Below are 21,282 nucleotides of genomic sequence, written 5' to 3'. Positions count from 1 at the left end.
CACCATAATCAATACCCTCAACCTAAGAGTAATCTTTTGTAACCAACCTTACTTTATACTTCTCAATGCTTCCATCTGAACCAATATTTTTCTTGAACACGCATTTGCAACCAACAGGCTTTCGTCCTTTAGACAATGGTACAAGATCCCATTCATCATTTTTTTTCAAAGCTTTCATTTCTTCTTCCATAGCATTCTTCCAAGATTCTGCATCATTCCTACCTAATGCCTCTTCTAAAGAAATAGGTTCATCCACATTAGTATTCAAAACAAAAATACATCTCCAATCATTAGGTGAATACCTTTTAGTTGGTTGTCTATGTCATGTACACCTTTGAACAAGCCAAGTTGGAGGTTCTTCCTCATCTTCTAAAGATTCAGATCTAGATGAGCTCTCCTCAACTTCTTTCCTATCAAGTTGACTCAATTCAACTCTTTTAGGCATAGAAGGGAATTGAATCATATCTTCCTGTTTAGTCTATTATGGTTGCAATGTAGCAAAAGGAGACTTAATTTCTCTAAAAATAACACTTTTACTATTAATTACCTTTTATGCAACAAGGTCGCAAAGGTTGTATCCTTTTACACCATAACTATAACTGATGAAGATACATTTCACAACCTTCTCCTCCAACTTCGTACACTTCTCTTTTGGCACATGAGCATATGCCTCGCAACTAAAACCTCTAAGATGTCTCAAAGAAGGCTTGTGACCTGACCATGCTTCCATAGGCATTTTATCAACAAGAGTTGATGTAGTAGACCGTTAATCAAGTAGCAAGCAATGACAATTGCTTCAGCCCAAATTTTTAATTTTAGGCCAGCACAACTCAGCATACTCCTAGCCCTCTCCATCAATATCTTGTTCATTTTTTCTGCAACTCCATTCTGTTGTAGAGAATACAGATTTATAATTTTTATGGAATCTATCAAAATCATTAGAGAAAATTAACCACCATTATCAATCTTCAAACATTTAATTTTTTTTTCTAGTTTACAATTCGACCATTTCTTTAAATTATTTAAAACGATTGAAAACTTTAGATTTACTCTTTAGTAAGTATACCCCTGTCCTACTAAAATCATCAAAAAAATAAACATAAGCAAAGAACAAAGCAAGATGCCACATTTCTCCTCTTTGTCCATCTTAACACCAATGGATACCAATATGTGAATTATAAACAAAAATTAACTATAAATAGTAACATCATGTAAATGCCAAGTTGAGACACCATTTTTCCAACAATTATATCCCAAAACTCTTGATAAAATTCTATAGGGAACCCATCTAGGCTAGGGAATTTTCCCCTTCTTCAAGAGAAACACAATTTTTCCACTCTCAAGAAGAGAGATAGTTCTAAGGAGATCCTCATTCATTGCATCACTAGTAATGGCAGGAATACTATCAAGCACAAACCCTTCCTATACATTGGCCAAAATAGAGTCCTCTTTTAACAATTCTGCAAAAACTCTAATGGCTTCCTCAACAATCTCTTTGTAAGAAGGAATAGGAACTCCCTTAGAGGAAAGAAGAGAATAAAATGAATTTCCTTGGACCTCTTGCCCTTAACTGAATTGTGAAATAAAACCATTAGGCGTCAAAAATATTGAAAAATAAATTAGTATATATAAAATATATAATATAGTTATCAACTGTAAAGAATCCAAAGCTGAAGTAATATACTAAGAACACCATAATAAAATTCATCAATTTTTGTTCCAAGGCTTACTGCGTCTTTGTACGCGTCAGGATCGATCCCTTTCTTGGCCTCTTCATACTCAGTTGCCATAGATTTTTTTTTACATTGCTACCTTCAGCGCTATCAAATATGCTTTATTATAATGTCATCAAATAATTCAACCTACAGTATGATCTATAGCAAATTTCTGTGTTTCAACCTTCAACACTAGTATTATGTCGTGTCTACAGAGGGAATACCCGTCCAAAAGGCGTGGAAGAAATAAGACTATGAGGAGATTCCATCGACAAGATAAATCTCACGACTGTGACACTGCCAAAATAGTGGTAATGTGAGTCTCGTTGCCTTCTCATAGAACTTTTTAACCTTTTTTTTTCAAATAGTAGCTACCTGAAGTGACCTTTCACTTTTTTTTTGCTATTCACGCTCAGTTGCCATGAAATTTCTTTTCTATTGCCATGAAGTTTTATTTTTCTACTACATTTATACTCTAAAAAATTTGCAGGTTAGTGACGACTCTTAGCTTTATCTAACCTACCGACCCTTAGATTCAAGATAATTTTTTTTCTAGGGTGATTGATCATTCTGCTAGGCTCTTGACGATAGTCTTGAACATCTGTTTACACAATATTAAATAATGTGATTACAAAGTATTATGCTGTGAAATGGATGCGGCTCCACATATTGCAATAATAGACTTTCTTTAAACATAAAGAGAAAAATGGACATCAAGTCTAAAAGGCGTGGAAAATATATGACAGAAAGAAGTGTCCATCGTCAACATTAACCCCATGACTACGACCTCGCGAAAGAGTGCCAACACTAAAGTGATTAATCGTTCTGTTTGTCTATTCGTGGTTAGTTGACATGACATCTTTCTTTCGTCATTTTCTAAGGCTGGTCAAGATGCTTCCTTATAATATCAGTGAATAATGTGACATAAACTATTCTGTTGTGAAATGGATACGGCTCTACACATTAGAATGCATCCTCACTTTAAAGTAGAAAAATGGGCATAGCTGTTAAAAAAGACATGAAATGACAATATGACAGAAAGGTGATTCTCTTGAAGAAATTGATTTCATGGCTGTCAGTTTTTGGAAGTGGAGTAAATTGTTTTGAAAATGAATAATAGCTTTATTGTATTTAATAAATTAAAAAGAGAACAATATGACATATTTCCAATGTTTTAGTCAGGTTGCATTTATGTTAGGAACAATCAAGGACTAACTTCTTTTCTTACAATGAACAATAGTCAAAGAAGCATCAACATTACTCGTAAAACATTTCAGAGTAGTGGAGTAGGCACCTTCAAAGCAGACAAATGAACTTTTCTAATCATCACATTATTTTGAAAAGGGAGTCTTGTCATCAAAAGATAGAGAATAAAGAACCACCAAAAGGATAGGACATAAATTAACATATATATGTTATGTTCGATGCAATGTTGTGATTATTTTGAGGAAATATTTTGATACATGTATCTTATGTACAATGGTGAAATTTTATTTGGAGTTGAAATTATTCCCATATCCTTCTATCTACCTATTACACACATTTATTCCCATGAATAGTTACCCAACCTTATATGTGCATGCTGCCATACATTTTGTTTATATTTAAGAAGTTATGACGCTCACCCTTACAAAAAAATCTCATCTAGTTCTTACTTGTCTAGATCTAATCATTTGATTGTGTAAGATTATTTTTCTAGTCACATGATTGACCACAAAATTCGGCACCTAAGCCTCATATTTAAAAATTAATAAATATAATTAATTTTCACCAAATAATCCTTTTTACTTTCACCTAGAGTTGAAAAAAAAAAGAAGCTTACATCATTAGGTGTTATGAGTTACAATTTAATGAAATTTAGTTTTATTTATTCCATATTTGTCATCTTTCAAGAATCCTCTCTCATTGTCTAGTATTAAAGTAGAATAAATAGTGAAACATTTAGATTTAATAAATGAAAAAGAATAACAAACTTGTAATTGATAGCCCTTGCTTGCTATCATCAATATTTGTACATTTTCTAGGGATTTAATTAAGGAAATTTATCTCTTAAAGACATAATAAAGATCATTCAAGTTATTTCAAACTATTGATAGTCTCGAGATGTTTAAGAAGATAAGACTAGATTGAGTTTCACCTAGAGGGAAGCAAAATGTTTGTCAAGCCATAAGAATATAAAGATTTCATGATCACAAATTCGACCCATAATTCTAATCTTTAACTTTATAGAACAAAGGATTAATATAGAATTTGAGACCATATTTATGAAGAGAGATTGCCTTTCTAAATTACAAAGATAAAATAATCTAGAATCTTCATTAGAAATCAAAATTAGTTAATCAAAATATTACATACCCTTATTCATGATATGTATTTCTAAATATAATAGATATAGTTATCAATTTTCTATTACCCACCTATCTTTAATTAATTCAAACTAAGGGGACATTTTGATAAGTAATGTTCTCTTTTGTTCTCAAATTTCACTTGTAAGATACAAGCTACCAATGGGACATTTGTTTTTCTATTTTGTAGGTTCTCATGATGAGAGCATGTTGAAAGTATATAGTTAAATTATTATTTAAGTTATCATGTCTTAATAGGGTTGATTACTTATATGGACACATCAACTTCATATAATCTATATCTAATTAGATATCAAATTTACATGAACATTTTTGAGTGCTATAATATTTTTGATGCATGATCAATTAGGATTCAGACACAATTCAATGTAACGGAAAATATAATTATGAAACTAGCATATATATGTTATTTTCTATGCAATATTGTGAATATTTTTAGGAAATGCTTGGATACATATATCTTATGAACAATACTGCAATATTGTATGGAATTTTGACTATTCTCCTATCCTTAGGTATATTAATATACATATGCATTCCCATGAATAGTTACCTAATTTTATATGCGCACACTACCATACATTATACTTATCTAAGAAGTTATGACACTTATCCACACACGAACTCTCATCTAGTTCTTTTTTCCTTAGATCTAGTCATTTGATTGTCTAGGATCATTTCTATAGTCACATGATTGACCACATAATTACACACCTTAGCCTCATATTTAAACAAAAATAAATAAATAAATTACCAACTAATGCTCTTTACCTTCCCCATCTAGAGTTGCAAAAGTACAAGCTTGGATGATCAGATGTTTTGTGTTACTGTGTTACCTATTAATTTTTATGTTTACAAATGATTTTTGTTGGATTTTTTGGTTTCATATTTATAAATGTAAATTTAGGTTAGTCAAATGTTCATATTTCTTACTTAGTTGAGCAATCTCCTATTTTATTCGTAAAAGTTCACTTGTGAGATGGAAGCTATTCATGGAATATTTTTCTTCTATCTTTTAGGCTCTCATAAGGAATGCATTTTTAATGATGTACTTGTATGATCATGTCTAGATAAGGTCCCTTACTTTATATGGACCCACCCTCTTTTGTAATGAAGAGAGATTGCATTTCCAAATACAAAGGCAAAATAATCTATCCATTCATCAAGAACCCACAATCTTCAATCAAAAGACTAAACACCCTTATACACTTTATTTGTTTTCAAGAATCATAAATATAATCATTTAAATATAAAAATAATTTACAAAAATATTATTGACAGTAAATCTAACATTCAACTTGAAGCATACACATATCAAATCAGCTCTAAGCACGCAAGTATCTGATTTGAACACAGATGTAGATACTTTGTACACTTCTAATAATATGAAAACATTTAATATTATAAGACATAGTTGAATACGATCAAAGTCATGTAGAAATAAGAAGCTGCAACACTGTATCAGACTTGCAAAAGCAACTTTCCCAAACCTTATTTATCGTTCTCATTGCTATGGTAGTATAGGATAGCAAGCCACTTGGTTTTGGACCGGCGCACCAAGTCCAAAAGCCCCCATCTTTCTAATTTTATCCACACGTATTCCCCCAGACGGTCAGAAAGAAAAGGAAGTAGACCGTTCAGGTGGTTAAACCTAGCCTTCTTCACTGTAAACTTTGCAGCCATGTAGAAAAAAGTGAAATTACCACAGAAGCAGATGATCAAGCACGCCCCAAGAATGAACCAAGCCAGCTCGGGATTCATGTTGGAAAGCATGGCATACACTGCAAGCATGAAGCCATAGGCCGTAAAGGCAAACGTGGCACAAACCAATAGGTTGGTAATACAGAGGAACAATACCTTATTTCCCGTGGTAATAGGTGTACTCATCTGCCACATCAGCACCACTAAGAGCGACAGAAAGAATGCCACACAATCAAAGATGAGAAAAACCTTGAAGGAGGCCAACGGAAGCAGAATCGGCGAACCTAAACTCTTGTCTGAGCCAGTTCCAGGCGCAGGCGCAGGCGAAATTCCCGATCCCTTTGAGTCCCCATTTCCATTCCCATCGTCCGTCACGAAACTGCCCGGAGCAGTGAAAGCTGCCGTAAATGACATTGTCGCTAATAGAACTGCCACCACTAGTTCTGTGTTGCGCCTGTCCTCATATGTTTTGTCCACCATCTCAACAGCAACCTCATGTTTCTCTGCACTCACCTTTGGAGCGCTGTACAAGAATGGCTTGCGATTGGAAGGATAACTGGCCAGAACTGAAATTATCTTGTCAGATTCGTGATAGTGCGTGTTCTCTCTCACGATATCAAAGGCCGTTAAGCCTGCCTTGTTGACAGCAAACTTGTTTATCCCCGCTATACAAAGCAACGACTTCACCATCTGAAAAATGCAAACTCAAATAAGTTCATAAAAATTAAATGATCTATTGGAACTAACTATGCATAAAGATTTCTTCTACGGAAGTTCTTGCCGTGATGATTTTAATTTCTGTCTTCAGTAGAAATACTTTCAGTAATTTGACTCTATATATAGACGAGATTAGATTAAGAATCTACACAAACCCAAAACTTATATAGCTGTACACAGTAATTGGTTGAAAGAACAAACTTCAGCAGTGACAAACAGAGGTTTGTATAAAAAGAGACTTACATTCAAGTCTTTTTTCTTTGCTGCAATATGCAGTGGTGTGTCTCCTTCACTTATCCTCGAAAAAGGAGATTTCATTTCACCCGCATCTGTGTTTCCTCCACTTTTCACGGGCTCATCTTTTGGATCTTTCTTTTCAGCCGGATCTGTCTTTCCTCCACTTCGCAGAGGCTCTTCATGTGGAGGTTTGTCAAGTCCCTTGTTGACCAAGTATGATAAGCCTACCTCTTCGTTCAGGTAATCAACAATTCGCACTTGCCTAACTAGGGCAGCTAAGTGCAGAACGTTCATTCCACAACTATTCCGTATTTCGACAGCGTCTGGCCTCTCATTTATCAACTCTTGTACTGCTTCCAGATGACCCAATTTCGCTGCCACACAGATGGGAGTTTCTTGGCTGTCATTAACCCAATAACACAGTTCGGCCTCAAATTTTATTAACTTCTTTATTATATGCACGTAGTTTCTTTCAACAGCTATATGCAGAGCTGTGTTGCCAAGTTCGTCCTTACGTTGGATTAACTGCTTCGCATCTGATAAATTTAGTATATGATCAACTAGATCTGTAAAAGAAGCATCCAAAATCATTGCCTTAAGTTAGATAAGATGTTCTTCAAGAAGGGCCAAGGGTAAGAGAATGCCTAATTTACCTTTGTTGAAGCGATACAGACCTCAACTAATATAACAACATAAATACAGAATTCAACTAAATACACGAAGAAGTAAAGAAGAACTCATTGGTTATCAACTGTAAACGAACAGAAGCTGAAGTAAAATAGAAACAACATAATCAAACGACTTGAAAAAATAGAAAGAACTGAAACATGATAGACAATCATCCTCGTGTTATTTAAGATAAAGAAAAAATTGGGGACAAAATGATATTTGTCTTGAACCGTTAAATTAGGAGATGCTTAGCAGATACTTTTACAAACTTATAGGCAAAGAAATCCTAAAATCGAAATAAAATAACCTGAATCTCCTCTGTTTACTGCAACAGATAAACAGTTCCTCTTGTGCACCGTACTTTCGAGTAAGCTCGACGGAGATGCGTCAAATATTGCCTTCACTGTCTCTAAATTGCCGCTTTCGTAGGCTTTGAACAAAGCTGTTTCATCAAGCTTATTGCGGAGATCCACACCACTTTCTGGTTGTTGGAGTAGAATCTTCACAACGTTGGAGAAACCTCCCTGCGCAGCCAAGTGTAACGCAGTATCCTTTTCGGCATTGGTAGCATTCACAAGCAGAGGCTTCACTTCGGGATCGGTTTCCTTCAGAAGTTGACGATTGAGTTGCAGGAGCTGTTGAATGAAGTGTAGATTTCCTACACTAGCAGCCAAATGGAGAAGAGTATTTTCCCCTCCAGGTGTAATATTGTTGAGAGCTGCTTTAAGTTGGGAACTCAGTTGTTGATCGATCCTTAAACGCGTTACCGCAGCTTTGAAGGCGTCAGGATCGATCCTTCCACCGAGTTGTTGACCCTCAGTGGCCATGCTAAATATCTGCCGTTACAGCCTTCAACACCAAGGCACGCTTCTTTGTAATAGGATTGAATAATACTACATTCAGTATTATGCCAGAAACTACATAATAGAATATGTGGTCTCAGTTTTTCCACAAGGGAAACATTAAAAATACAAGTATCCACATCTTACACTTCAGGGTTTCCACAACTTTAGTTGGAATCTCACTTTTTCTTTCGTTGGAACAGATACAACATTTTGACCTTGACTGGGTGCAAATAACCAGTGTTAATTAGCTTTGATTGGGTGCCAAGTAATTACTCTAGTTTGGTGCGAATAATATGACTATGGGGTGTTCTGCTAGAACATTATTTTTTTAATACTTGAAGTGATCCTACACGTCAAAATTACTACAACTTTTTCATAGTTGGAATGTCTATTTTTCTTAGATGAAAGTGTACATTGAAATCAAATACAAATTTTTTTTATCATTTATAATTTAATAATTTATTCTATGTGAAATATGTACACATTTTATTTAATGTTGAGTTTATTTCAGTGGATTAGATAATTATTTAATATAGTTATATTTCAATAAACGATATAACTGTTGTTTAAATTAATTTCTTTCTTTTCATTCTATCATTCTTATTCAATTACATATATTTTCATACATTGCACATTATGTTGTCTTTATTTACACACATTTTTATACATGTACCATTTACTATAACCGATGCACTGCAAAATAGGATGTTAGGAACACAAACAAAAGACTCAAGAATCAACTGTTAGTGTTAGTATCATAAACGAAATACGATCCTAAGCAAGCATATGAAGAGAGATCAAACATTTAATGGAAAGTATGCAAAAACAAAAGAAAGACACAAGACCCTTCCAAATGCTTGCCAACATGTTCATAGTAGCTTCTCCCTTGTTCCTCTCCTCTCCAAGTTCCACATGAGTGTAGCCCTTAGCTCTTTGCACTACTATGGAAGTCTTATGGAGATTCAAGATTTATGAAAAATGATTTAAAATATGCAAATGCAAGCGAAATATGAGAAAGCCTAATTAAGCTATCTTGGTTTTAACCAAAATAACAATGTAGATTAGATGACTCCTAAAATGATCTCTTAAATTTCACTATAGATTAGATGCATACAAGATTTCTGGATCTGAATTATGAAGGAATGGGCTCTATTTATAGGAAAAATAGGGCAATGGATGGTTGAGATTAAGTAATCTCAACAAGGGTCAAGATAGAAAGATTTATGATCCATGTGAGGGCTTTCAACCCAATCCCAGGATGACAAATGCCAACATGAGATGGCTTGAGAGGAGAGGGAAGAAGCATTAAATGCTTGAAATGACATGAAGGTTAGGTTAGGAGTTAAGGTTAAGCTTGAGTTGAATGAATAAAGTCGCTATCCAATGAATAATGCCTTTATCCAATGGCTAAACTCTTGTACAAGAGTTAGTGGGTGAGTTGAGTTAACCATTAATGCTTGAAGAGACCCATGAGTCAAAAGGATGGTTAAGTTAGAGGAAAGTCTCTAACCATGTGGGTGAGTTGAGTTAAGCATTAATGGTCATGTAAGAGCCATTAATGGTTTGGAATACTTTAGGCGTTAACCTGTTGAATACATAAAGCCTTTAATGCTTTTCAAAGACTTTGAGGCTTTGAGAAGTGACTTCAAGTTGCCTAGGAATGTGACAATATTTAGGAAATGGATTAGGCAAATTAGGAATGGTTTAGAAGAATTTAGAAAGTGGTTAGAATTGTCTAGAAGGGGATTTAAGATGTAAGTGGGTTTGGTGGGTGAGGGAAAATAGGATTTTAATTAAAATAAAATTCATTTATTTCAACTAAATAGGTGCAACTTGCATTTGTAGGAGAATGCAAGTGGGGGGAGGGGGGGAGTAGTTTAAGGATTTAAATAAATATTTTATTATTTATTTAAAAGAGGAAAGAGGGTTAAATTCAATAAATATGTTTTATTCATTTAATTCCTTAAGAATGTAGCTTAATTAATATTTAAATAAATTGAATAATTTATTTAATTAATAGGAGAAGAGGCTGAGGATGAATTAATTAAATTTTAATTTAATTAACTGATTATTAATAGTTAAATAATCAAATAAATAGTAAATATTCATTTAATTAAATGGACAGATTTATGTGACTACTTTTGCCCCTCTTTGAGACGGTGCGGTTTATCACATCGTTTCAAAGAAAGAAAAATAGGTGTGAAGAAATATGCCCCATAAATGTTAATTTAGTGGGTGCTATGTCCCCTCGACAGATGGGCTAAAAAATTTCAAAAAATCGGGTGATCTCTCGAAAAAGAACAAGAAGTTGAGGGGAGGTAGAATACAAGAAATTAGCAATAACGGTGAAATGATGGGAGAAAAATGGGGGTAAAATGAGGAAATGAGAGACGTTGGAAGTTTAGAGGGACCACAACAGTAAGCGGGGTGAATTAGGGTTAGGGCTGGATGGTATATATGGGGGGGAAGGGGAAAAAATAGGCTCATTTGCACCTATCTCCTTGGCAGTTTAGAGCTCTGATAGGGAATTTTTGGTGAAGGAGTGAGCAACGATCATCATGCCTATGCCTATAGAAGATCACCGGCTAGAGTGGATCTGTCGATTCCAACAGCCAGACAACTACAAACCAGCTATACACAAATTTTGAATTTTGTGTTTTGTGCATTTTTGGCATGTTTTTTCAGGCATCAAAGTCCAATCAAGATAATAGCGCTAAAACCATGTTTTAATGCTATTGTCGCCTAGAATAGCACTATTATGCCGCAATGGTGCTATTGTATAGTAGTTGTAGCGCTTGTGTTAGGTTTAGTGCTTTCATTACATAGTAGTAGTGGTATTGTAGTATTAGCACGTTTGTATGTTTGTTGTAGTGCTGTTGTTATTGAATAGCATTGTTGTGTAGTTAATTTAGCGTGTTTGATTGTTTAGCACTTTTGTGCACAAATTGTGGCGCTATTGTGAGCAGAATAGCACTATTGTGATAAAAATTCCCCAGTGTTAGAGAACATAGCCTGATGTCTCAGTTGATTGTTTGATTGGTTGTTTTGGTGAATTATAGCAGCCCCCTTGAGACTAGGTCATTATGATAAATGTCTGTTGTAGTCTAGGATTGCCATAATCGATTACCTATTGAGACCCGAAGATACTTGATCAAAGTATCTGTTGATAGTCTAGGTTGAAAACTTAAGAAAGTTTGTACCAAAACAACTAATGTTTGTTGATGTGTGTAGGAGGACGTGCCTGTTCTACAGATGCCGGAGCAGCATCCTGCCACATAGCAGCTGACAGAGGCAGACAGATTCTGCGTCGCTGCGACTAGTTTGTACGATATGATCTATCGTCCCGTGATTCGGATGAATTGCGGACTGATGACAGCACTGGCCGAGCATTGGCATAGTGAGATATGTACCTTCTACCTGGCGATGGGAGAGATGACAGTGATGCTAGAGGATGTGTGGAGGATACTACACATCCTGATTAGAGGGGAGCTGGTGACCTATGATCAAGCATTAGGGACGACGACGGTGTAGAGAATATTTGCTGATGATGTTTATATTGAGGATGACTTTGTATCCTAGGAGGACATAGTAGCATTGTATGAGCCTTTACCAATAGTTTTATCCAGGATCGTCGGGGGTTTGGTGTGCCCCGACTGACGTTCACATGGACTAGCCGTTGGTTGGGACCAGGTGATTGAGAAGATGATGACTGAGAGGACCCACTATGCCTGGGGACCATGTGTGCTAGCACATATTTATAGGGAGCTACACGAGGTGGTGTACCGAGAGAAGAGATCACTAGCAGTAGGGATCACATTACTACACATCTGGGCTTGGGAGCACTTGCCAGTCACACGAACAGTCTACTTGATATTTAGGGTGATATATCAGCCCTATGTTTATATGTATGGAGGGATGATGAGCCAGCCCCATCTGAGGAAGTTGGATTTTTTGTGACGGGCTTTAGATGACCTAGATACAGTGATATGGAGGTTGTATATCGAGTGTGAGCCTTGGGAGGATGATGCAGAAGTGCTACTGTATGTATTTATGACACACTTTTTGATTGGGCGCACATCCTACCTTATAGAGAGACAGGTGCCAGGGAGAGTGATGAGGCAGTTTTGACGGAGGTAGGGATTGTCGAGAGGCTCAGGGGAGTATGCATGGGTAGTACGGGAGAGATTTTAGTGGGGACCAATGTTACCATATGATCAGGCCTTGATAGAGTTCCAGAATTTACAGGCGAGACCAGGGCATATGAGGCCTGAGATTGTCGATGCAGGGGTGACAGAGGAGTACACACAGTATCATACTGCACATCTGATTATATAGATTTCAGATCCGATCGAGCCTATACCACCTTTTGAGGATGAGAGGAGATGATAAAGGAGGAAGAGAGGAGGTCGAGGAGTAGGAGGAGGAGATGGAGGTGGTGGAGGAGGATTTGGTGGAGCAGGAAAAGGTGGAGGAGGAGATGGAGGTGGTGGAGTATTTGGTGGAGCAGGAGGAGGTGGAGGACGAGGAGGATTTGGTGGTGGAGGGGGATTTGGAGGTGGAGGTGGTGGAGGAGGATGATTACAGAGGAGAGGTAGAGGGGGAGAGTCGTTGCGACTATCACAGGGTCCACTGATACGAGGGGCTGCCAAAGAAGGAGGTAGGGATATTGGTGGGGGTGTAGTGCCTATGGAGATGGGAGAGGGAGCCATAGGTGGAGGAGAGGTTCCTATGGAGATGGGAGGGGGAGAGATAGGTGGAGGAGATGGAGATGTATGGGAGTATATGATTTTACACTCACAGACTCGGTTAGAGGATAGCGAGGCAGAGATTGCAGCTAGAGATGTCCAACTATTTGCATGGGAGGTGGAGCTGACTGTAGTGAGGAAAGAGAGAGATGATCTGGTGGACAGGTTGAGGGAGGTGCAGGATAGAGTCCAAGTCTTGGAGGGAGCATAGGCATAGGGTCCAACTGAGGTGGTGTTGAGGGAGATGTGACAGGCAAGTGGAGAGATTGACTATTGGTGGGGAATATATGAGCTGGTTGTGCCAGTTAGTCAGCAAGCACTGAGCTATTCTAAGATGCGGTGGGCAAGATCAAAGTGGTCACAGAGGGCTCAGAGAAGTGGGGGTGTTATGGGTCCTCCTCAGTGAGGTGGTGGGGGAGGAGTAGGGGGTAGTCGTGGTGCAGCATCTGGCCAGAGTGCCATTTGAGATATTTTAGGTACTTGTTACATTATTATTTTGGACTGTGACTTGGATGGATTTTGGTAGTCGATATATTTTGACATCATTGTACTATGATACATGTAATCTTTTTTTTTAATGTGATATATGAAGAGATCCCATGCTTTGATATTATATGCATATGTATGATGACACGTATATTGTTGATACAGGATGATGATTATGAGTTATGCTTAGATTCATGCTATGGATGATTTGATTACTATATATACATGGTGATGATATGATTTCTAGATGCATGCTATGGATGATTTGTCTAATTATGTGGATGCAGGTAGAAGATGGACGATGCTTGTGGTAATGATGTTAATTATGATGTAATGATGATGATGTATGCAAAAATAATGAGTTGAAATAATGCATAATGATGTTTGTGATAGATAATACTTGTTCATTTTTTATGATATGATATGAGTAAATGATGCATGTTGTAAGATGAATCTAAGTGAATCAAATGTGTATGCAAATGTGATGTATGAATGCACTTTAAATGGATGAACAAATGTTGATACAAATGTTTATGTATGAATGCACTTAAATGAATGTATCTAAATGATGTAATGTTTATGAGATGTATTTAAAATTAATCTAAATGACTAAAATGATTCAAAACATAACTAAGTGATAAATGAGATTGAAATGATAATGCAAATAAATGCAAATAGGGGATAAAGAATAATGAATAACTGCACCTTAATGCAATTAAAGGATAATGAATAACTGCACCTTAGTGCAATTGGAGGATAATGCATGCATCTCATGAATCTAGATGAAACAAAATGGGGAAAAATGCACCTATGAAATGAATTCTAAATGAACTTAAAGGATGATGAAAGGAATGCATATTTAAAATGAATGCACTACATGGATGAATGAATGTTCTTTATAACAAATTCACTTAAATGAAATGCAACTAAATTATAGTTGTAGACACCTAAAATTGTTTAGTCTAATTAAATAAATATCTTTATTTATTTAATTATTTTAAGCCTAATTCTTCTATTAATTAAATAAATCTTTATTTATTTAACTAATTCATTTATCCTCTTTTAGCCTTATTTCTCATTTAAATAAATACTTTTATTTATTTAAATTATCCTTTTCCTAAATTAAATAGATATCTTATTTATTTAATTGATCCCACTTCCTCTATTAATTAAATAAATCTTTATTTATTTAATTAATTCATTAACCTTTTCTACCCATGACACATGTCATTCATCTCTTAATTCCTACACTACCTACCCTTTCATTATTTTCTTATTTTCTCTACCTACCCTCTAATCCTAGCTGACTATTTATCTCTTACACCTCCAATCTTATCCCTCCATTTCCTACAGTGTCTTCTATATAAGAGGACACTTCCTTCATTATCAACCCTGATTAGTTGACTTCTCAACTACATTACACTTTCAAACTTGCATATGCGATCAAGCCTACTTTCAACCACATTTCCGTTCTTTGTTGAGCTCTTGTGCACATATAAAATCTAAGAGCAAATATATCAAGCAAGATAAATGGAGATAGGAAGAATGGAGATCTAAACCCTATTGGACATGTGATGGTATAATCTTTGTGATTTCATTTGATTTGCATTGTCTTAGGTAATCTTCATAAGTTATGGTGGATCTTTGTTGTTGTTAGGCTAGGGTTTTGTGGTTGAATTCATTTAGTCTTTCAATATTGTTGTTTTCCATTTTCACCATATACATTTTGGCACGCCCCATGGGACATAGATTTTTGTTAGATCTATGTTTTTTGCAGGTTTTTCTAACCCTATATTGCTGTTTTGTAAAACAATTTGGAGAAAACCTTGTGCAGCTAGGGTTTTGGACACAAAATCAAGATCTTGGAGAGATTTGATCCTATCTCACAAACGTATTAGAATTTTTGCACAGAATTTTATTGGCAAGTTGAAGACAGTATCAATAGATTTCAATCCAAAATTTAGAATTTTTGGAGCACATTTTCATTTTCTATGAATTTTTTATGATTTTTCATAAACAATTAATTTTGAGAGCAAATCAGTGAATTGTTCGGGTTTTCTTACATTTTTGGAAATATCTCATAATTATACACAACATCTGTTCTTTGTGATTTTAATTTTGATGCAAAAAAATTCTTAAAAAATCAGATCTTTAAAGATCCATTCCCAAAACATGACAAGGAAAAAGCTAAAGCCATAGATGAGCAAACCAACTATACCAAAGAATCCTATAACTATGATTCAATTGTTGATCACATTTCAATGGACAATTATGTCTCTACCATTATCATCAAGGACAAAACGCATGAGAATTCTACCCAAAGACCCAAGGTTGTCCTGAAAGGAATTAGATCTTCTTCCGAACCTACCTCTTAGTGTAATGTTACAACTCATCGAGGAAAATTCACTTTACAAGGTGCTCCAGCTAAAAAGACTACTTCCTTATCAACCAAACTTGAGTATGACCTTGTAGAACAGTTAGGGAAGAAACCCACACCTATCTCCATCCTTGAACTTTTACGCATATCCCCTGCACATAAGGCCATTCTTGACAAAACCTTGAGAGACACTTCCATCCCTATTGATCTAAACATGGACCAGTTTCAATCCTTGGTGGGATACCTTTCTGTTCCACACTCCCTTACATTCACAGAAGCTGATGACGCCTCTGTGAGCCAACCACATAATGCACCTTTACACATTGAAACCTTCCTACATAAACATTGAATAAAGCGAGTCTTGATAGATGGAGGAGCAGGTCTAAACATTTGTACATTGAGCACTATCAAACAATTGGGATATTCTGATAAAGCTGTGAATTCTACAAACAAAATTACCATCAAAGCATATGATGATGAAGAGCATTCATCCAAAGGCATAGTCACTTTACCTCTTAGAGTTGGGCCAATTACAAAAGATGAGGTTTGTCAAGTCCTTGACCTCGATCTCACATACAACATATTGCTAGGACGTCCATGGATTCATGAGATGAGCGCATTACCATCTACATACCATCGATGTATCAAGTTTTCACACAATGGAGTTGAAGTTATCATCAAAGCTGATCCTAACCCATTCATATATTGCAACAATCTATGACCTAGATCAGAAATAACAATCCCAATCAATTTAGAGGCTATTCCTTCATCAACTTATGTGGATCCAGAATCATTAAAGGCTTCTACATCCAAACAAATAGAGCTAAAAGAAAAATTCAAGATTAAAGACATGAGATGTGGTGAGTATATCTGTCATGCTGATCAACTCCCACTATCTCCTAAGACATTCAGTCGACAGGAACAACCTACAAAAAATTTGCAATGCCAAGGAATTGGGTGTGAACCACCTAGTGTTGTGGCTACTATGTCTGAATGCAAATCACCTCTAGTGCTGCAAGCAGCTCTTGATATCAATAGTCCTAAGAGTGGTTCCAACAAAGAATCTATTGAGCATATCACCAACCCTCTTGATAACTCACATAGCTTTACCATATCATCCACTTATTCCATTTCCAGTCCTCTCCCAGACTTGGATCAACAAGAATTACAAAAGCCCTTACTAATTGGGGATGAAAAATTAAGCCTTGAAAAGAAAAAACTAAAAGTGAAAACTAAAGAAAAGTCTTTTAGTTCAAATCAAAATCAAAAGCTATTGGACTCTGAAAAAATCAAGGTCAAGGATAAAAATCCTATGAAAGAAAAAGAACAAGAGTTGATCTCCCCTAATATCAAAATAACTGGGGGCAAAAGTTCTACAATTTTAAGTCAAAAAGCATACTTGTTGATCTAAAGTCTCTATCATGTCATGATACTTTCACTTCTTTTCACAAGCATAAGCCTTCATCACTCATCCACTTGTTCCACACATTCTTTCCCTTCTAGCAATACATCATGGACCTTTAAGGGAGCTTCCTTGAGGGACTTTGTTATCAGGGATGCTGAAACTTCTTTAGGTGATTGTGGTATTGTTGCCTTTAAAAAAGAATCTTGTTATTACAATATTCAACATAATTATTAAATTGATACAAGAAGGATTTCTAAATTGTCACCTCTTGGAGAGGCTTTTTTATGATGAAACCTTGTTCAAGTATGGTGGAGGACTGAAATGAGCTGCTGCACCCATTTATCGTGCATTTGGTTGGACAATATTTCTCATTGCACTGATGTGCTTTATGGTTCGATTCAATCGCCACAACACAGGGATTAATGCAGCTTGGAAGAGAGCATTTTCTGTTGCACATATGTTGAGGGGAATCGCACTTGTGCTGGCCAGGCTGCCCTGGCCACAGAGAACATTTCTCATTACAATTTGAAGATGTCTCATATAAGTAACAGCTCTGGCCACATGTATGATTTTTCCTTTTGCAATTGTGATTTCCTTCATGCCCTGCTAAATCCCCGCATAAGCTTAAGCTGTCTCCTTCTCGAGTACAATAACTGCAGTTTTCTGTACACAAATGACTCCCCATGCAAGAATGACGGTCACCATGCCCTTTCTCCATCACACATCTCCAGAAGCAAACAGAACATTTGCATCCACAAACTGATAGTCCTTGCTTTACTTTGCCAAGAGCTACATTAGCCTCTAGCTGCAACCTTTGCTCCTCGTCATCATCACAGAAATCTGTGGTGTTTGAACTTATAGAAGACTCCCCGACAGCAACAGGAAAATCAGGAACTCCTTCCTGTGTGTTGAAATTATCCAAAACCCTTAATTCTTCATTTGTATCTGTCACAGAAAGGCATCCCATGTGGACCGCAGACGTAAGATTTCTCCTCAGGATATCAACTGTCATAGCCACTCGCTTGCTGTCAATATCAGTCCAGTCCTTGGCTGCAATCTGAGCTATAATAAGCTTCAGAGCCCTCATGAAGGTGAATCCACTGTAATAGCAAGAATCGATTCTTTCTGTCACCGCTTCTGCTAGCTCACTCAGGCTCTCTCTATAATACTCAGATCTATTATAAGGAGCCATAGCAGCAATCTCGACCTTTCCGTCGTACATTTTAAAAATGAAATTGTTCATTTGTGCTTTCCTACACAATGATCCTGATAGTTGCATTTATAATTATCTGAAATTTAACTTTCATTAAATCAAAATAAAGAACTATTAGATCTTCATACAACTTCGCTTCCACCGACTTTCTCAACAACAACTCAAACCAATCACACCTCCTTCCTGCCACTCCCGACAGGAACTTCGCTGCTTGCAGCTCTTGCTAAAAAAGGGTTTGGGTGGTACATCATGGCGCTTGCTATGAGGCCCTTTAAACAGCACCCCATAGCTCCCTACTTCATAGGTTGCACGATGCTGCAGGAGGAGGCTAGGAAGTAGGGGGCCATGGGGTGCTGTTTAAAGGACCCCATAGCCAGCGCCTAAAAACAGATGAGACGATATGTACGTACGGCTCATTAGGCACATTACCAAGTAAACACTATCATTAAAGTCTAGTTAAACTCCGTCAGTAGTTCGATCGTGCACACAGATCAACTTGATTGTTTTCCTGTGCATTAATGACCTTATTTCAGAGTTCACATGCCAAGCGATGCAACTAGCAACTGATGAAAATGATCCTGAGATCAACTTAGAGGTGTACTGTAAAAACACAGTTGTAAAGCATCTGCATTTTGCAGGGATTTCTCACATGCGCAAAGTTGATAATTATAGCGCTTTCATCATTAAAGAGCCAAGTTCCACTAATTGACAAAATTGTCATGTGAGCTCTGAAACGAAGCCAAGTCCTGTAGAGAAAAACTGGTGAGTTGATATGTACGTACCGCTCAAATATGGAGTTTTGTTAGCGTGGCAAGGACATTTGGTTGCAGCAGAGCAATAGCACAAATGTTGTTCAGTTCAGTGTTTAAATGGTGATTTGCATTTTAGATAGTTCATTTATTATGCGGATGATAATGTTGAAGTAGTTATATTAAAGAATTGATCAGTATTTGTATAAAAGATTAATAATAGTTGTATGATAGACCTAAAACGGAAAAGTAATGAGCAATGTATTTGTGCATAGATGATCATCTATTAGTTCTTCCGCACAATTTCAATAATATTTGAAGGTCTCTTAAACATTAGGTTATATATTTTATTGGAAATGTTTATTAAAATATTAATATTTCATATTTTAATAAATTTGGTTCACATTTTATTATCAAATAATTGTAGAATTAAATAATATGGAGCCCTTTAACTTGCACATTCTAATCTTAAACCTAATAATCACCATTAAAGATTCCTACCTCATTCTTATACTCTTGCCTCTTGTCACTAATTACAAATCTCAATCTTCTAGCTACATTTACAATGACTAGGCTTAACTATATTAATTTGCAAGCGAGGATACAAACATACATCTTTGTCCATCTAGAATAAGTTGAAGAGTTATTGGAAGAGGAGACCATGATATAAGCATGATCACTCTAGGCTATGGAAGTGGGAATGACTAGGCTTAACTATATTAATTTGCAGCGAGGATACAAACATACATCTTTGTCCATCTAGAATAAGTTGAAGAGTTATTGGAAGAGGAGACCATGATATAAGCATGATCACTCTAGGCTATGGAAGTGGGAAATTTCAACCACACCAGCTACTTGAGCGATTCATAAATTATGATTATGTGTGCCTATAGCCACTCCCAACCTCACTTCTTTCCTTGATTTGATCCTACCAAAACCAACATCCTACTATTTCTCATTCAATTCCACAATGAAATATCAATTGTAAATACTACAATCATTATGTATAAATGATGTCATGTATCCATTTTCTAGTAAATTGTTTATAAATTGTGTTTTATTTACATACATGAATTTAATGCTCCCTTACCTTCTATAGATCCTTTTGATATTGCAATTGAACTTAACCTAAATGTTTTATCATATCAATTGAGCACACATTTACATGATTGGTTTTATGTGGTAGTATTTTAAGTCATTTAATTGCATTCATTTTACATCTCTAATCCCTCAAACAATATTTCTTATTTAAGAATGTTAAAGGAGGATCAACATAAAAAATTTGGATTTTGTGCACAAAAAACGAAAGATGAAATCATATTTGAGGGTCCTTGCTTACTATATTTGATCCTTGTATGGTTTTGAGAGGTTGAACTAGAAAAACTTATCTCCTTGTGACATAATGAGAACTCTTCAAAAAAAAAAAAATGGCTAGTCTGTAGATATTCAAAGTAGTGAAAGCCAAGTTCCACATGGAAACAAGAAACAAAGTAGAACAAGTTACTACATATTGTTAAATATGTATTTATATGATGAGTTTATGGTCTTAGATCTAAGTTGGAGGTCTACACTTAGTAGGAGGAGGAGAGAGAGAGAGAGAGAGAGAGAGAGAGAGAGAGAGAGAGAGAGAGAATGTTTAATTAAAAGGTAGTTTCTTTTATCCTATAAATTTCAATTTAGATTTTGTAGTTTGAAATTTAATTTATTATATAAATAAAATTCAAAATACAATTATTAGTATTTTAATTATTATTTGTCTTAGACATTTTTAATTACATGTCTTAGATAGGTTGTTACATGCACGAAACCAGATCAAAGCCTTAGACGAGATGCTTAAGTCTTGAAGCCAAACAATATATATAAATAGATGTCGACTCATCCTATTTTTCAACTTCTTTAAGGTGGGTTGAATAGAATGATAAAACTTTCTAGACCTTTCAACCTTCCTTTTGATGCATTTTTTGATGAGTGGAACTAACATAATAGAACTTTCTAGACTATTCTGACTCTTCCTTCCTACATGGATCACACAACATAATACAACTTATTGTCCTATG

The 21,282-nt window shown here is 35.8% G+C and overlaps 1 protein-coding gene across 1 annotated transcript; it reads right to left on the bottom strand.

Moving 5' to 3' along the window:
• Window positions 1–5,462: 5,462 nt before the first annotated feature.
• LOC131870358 (ankyrin repeat-containing protein At5g02620-like) lies at window positions 5,463–8,232 on the bottom strand. Its single transcript, XM_059215878.1, has 3 exons — window positions 7,713–8,232; window positions 6,743–7,302; window positions 5,463–6,472 (listed from the first exon to the last, which is right to left on the bottom strand). Exons 1-3 carry the CDS (start codon window positions 8,230–8,232, stop codon window positions 5,573–5,575), a joined length of 1,980 nt encoding a protein of 659 aa, XP_059071861.1. The 3' UTR covers window positions 5,463–5,572.
• Window positions 8,233–21,282: the final 13,050 nt, after the last annotated feature.

This window comes from Cryptomeria japonica, unplaced genomic scaffold (assembly GCF_030272615.1).
Source record: "Cryptomeria japonica unplaced genomic scaffold, Sugi_1.0 HiC_scaffold_321, whole genome shotgun sequence".
NCBI classification, from domain to species: Eukaryota; Viridiplantae; Streptophyta; class Pinopsida; order Cupressales; family Cupressaceae; genus Cryptomeria; species Cryptomeria japonica.
The sequence above is the reverse complement of the archived record's forward strand: the minus strand, read 5'-3'. Positions and strand labels throughout refer to the sequence as shown.

What these genes read in the sequence shown, in the direction of transcription:
- LOC131870358 (XM_059215878.1), bottom strand. Translation starts at nt 8,232, where the DNA reads ATGGCCACTGAGGGTCAACAACTCGGTGGAAGGATCGATCCTGACGCC. An exon ending in AGTAAACAGAGGAGATTCAG is followed by an intron (nt 7,303 to 7,712) that starts GTTATTTTATTT and finishes CTTCTTTTACAG; the next exon opens with ATCTAGTTGATCATATACTA. An exon ending in CAAAGAAAAAAGACTTGAAT is followed by an intron (nt 6,473 to 6,742) that starts GTAAGTCTCTTT and finishes TGCATTTTTCAG; the next exon opens with ATGGTGAAGTCGTTGCTTTG.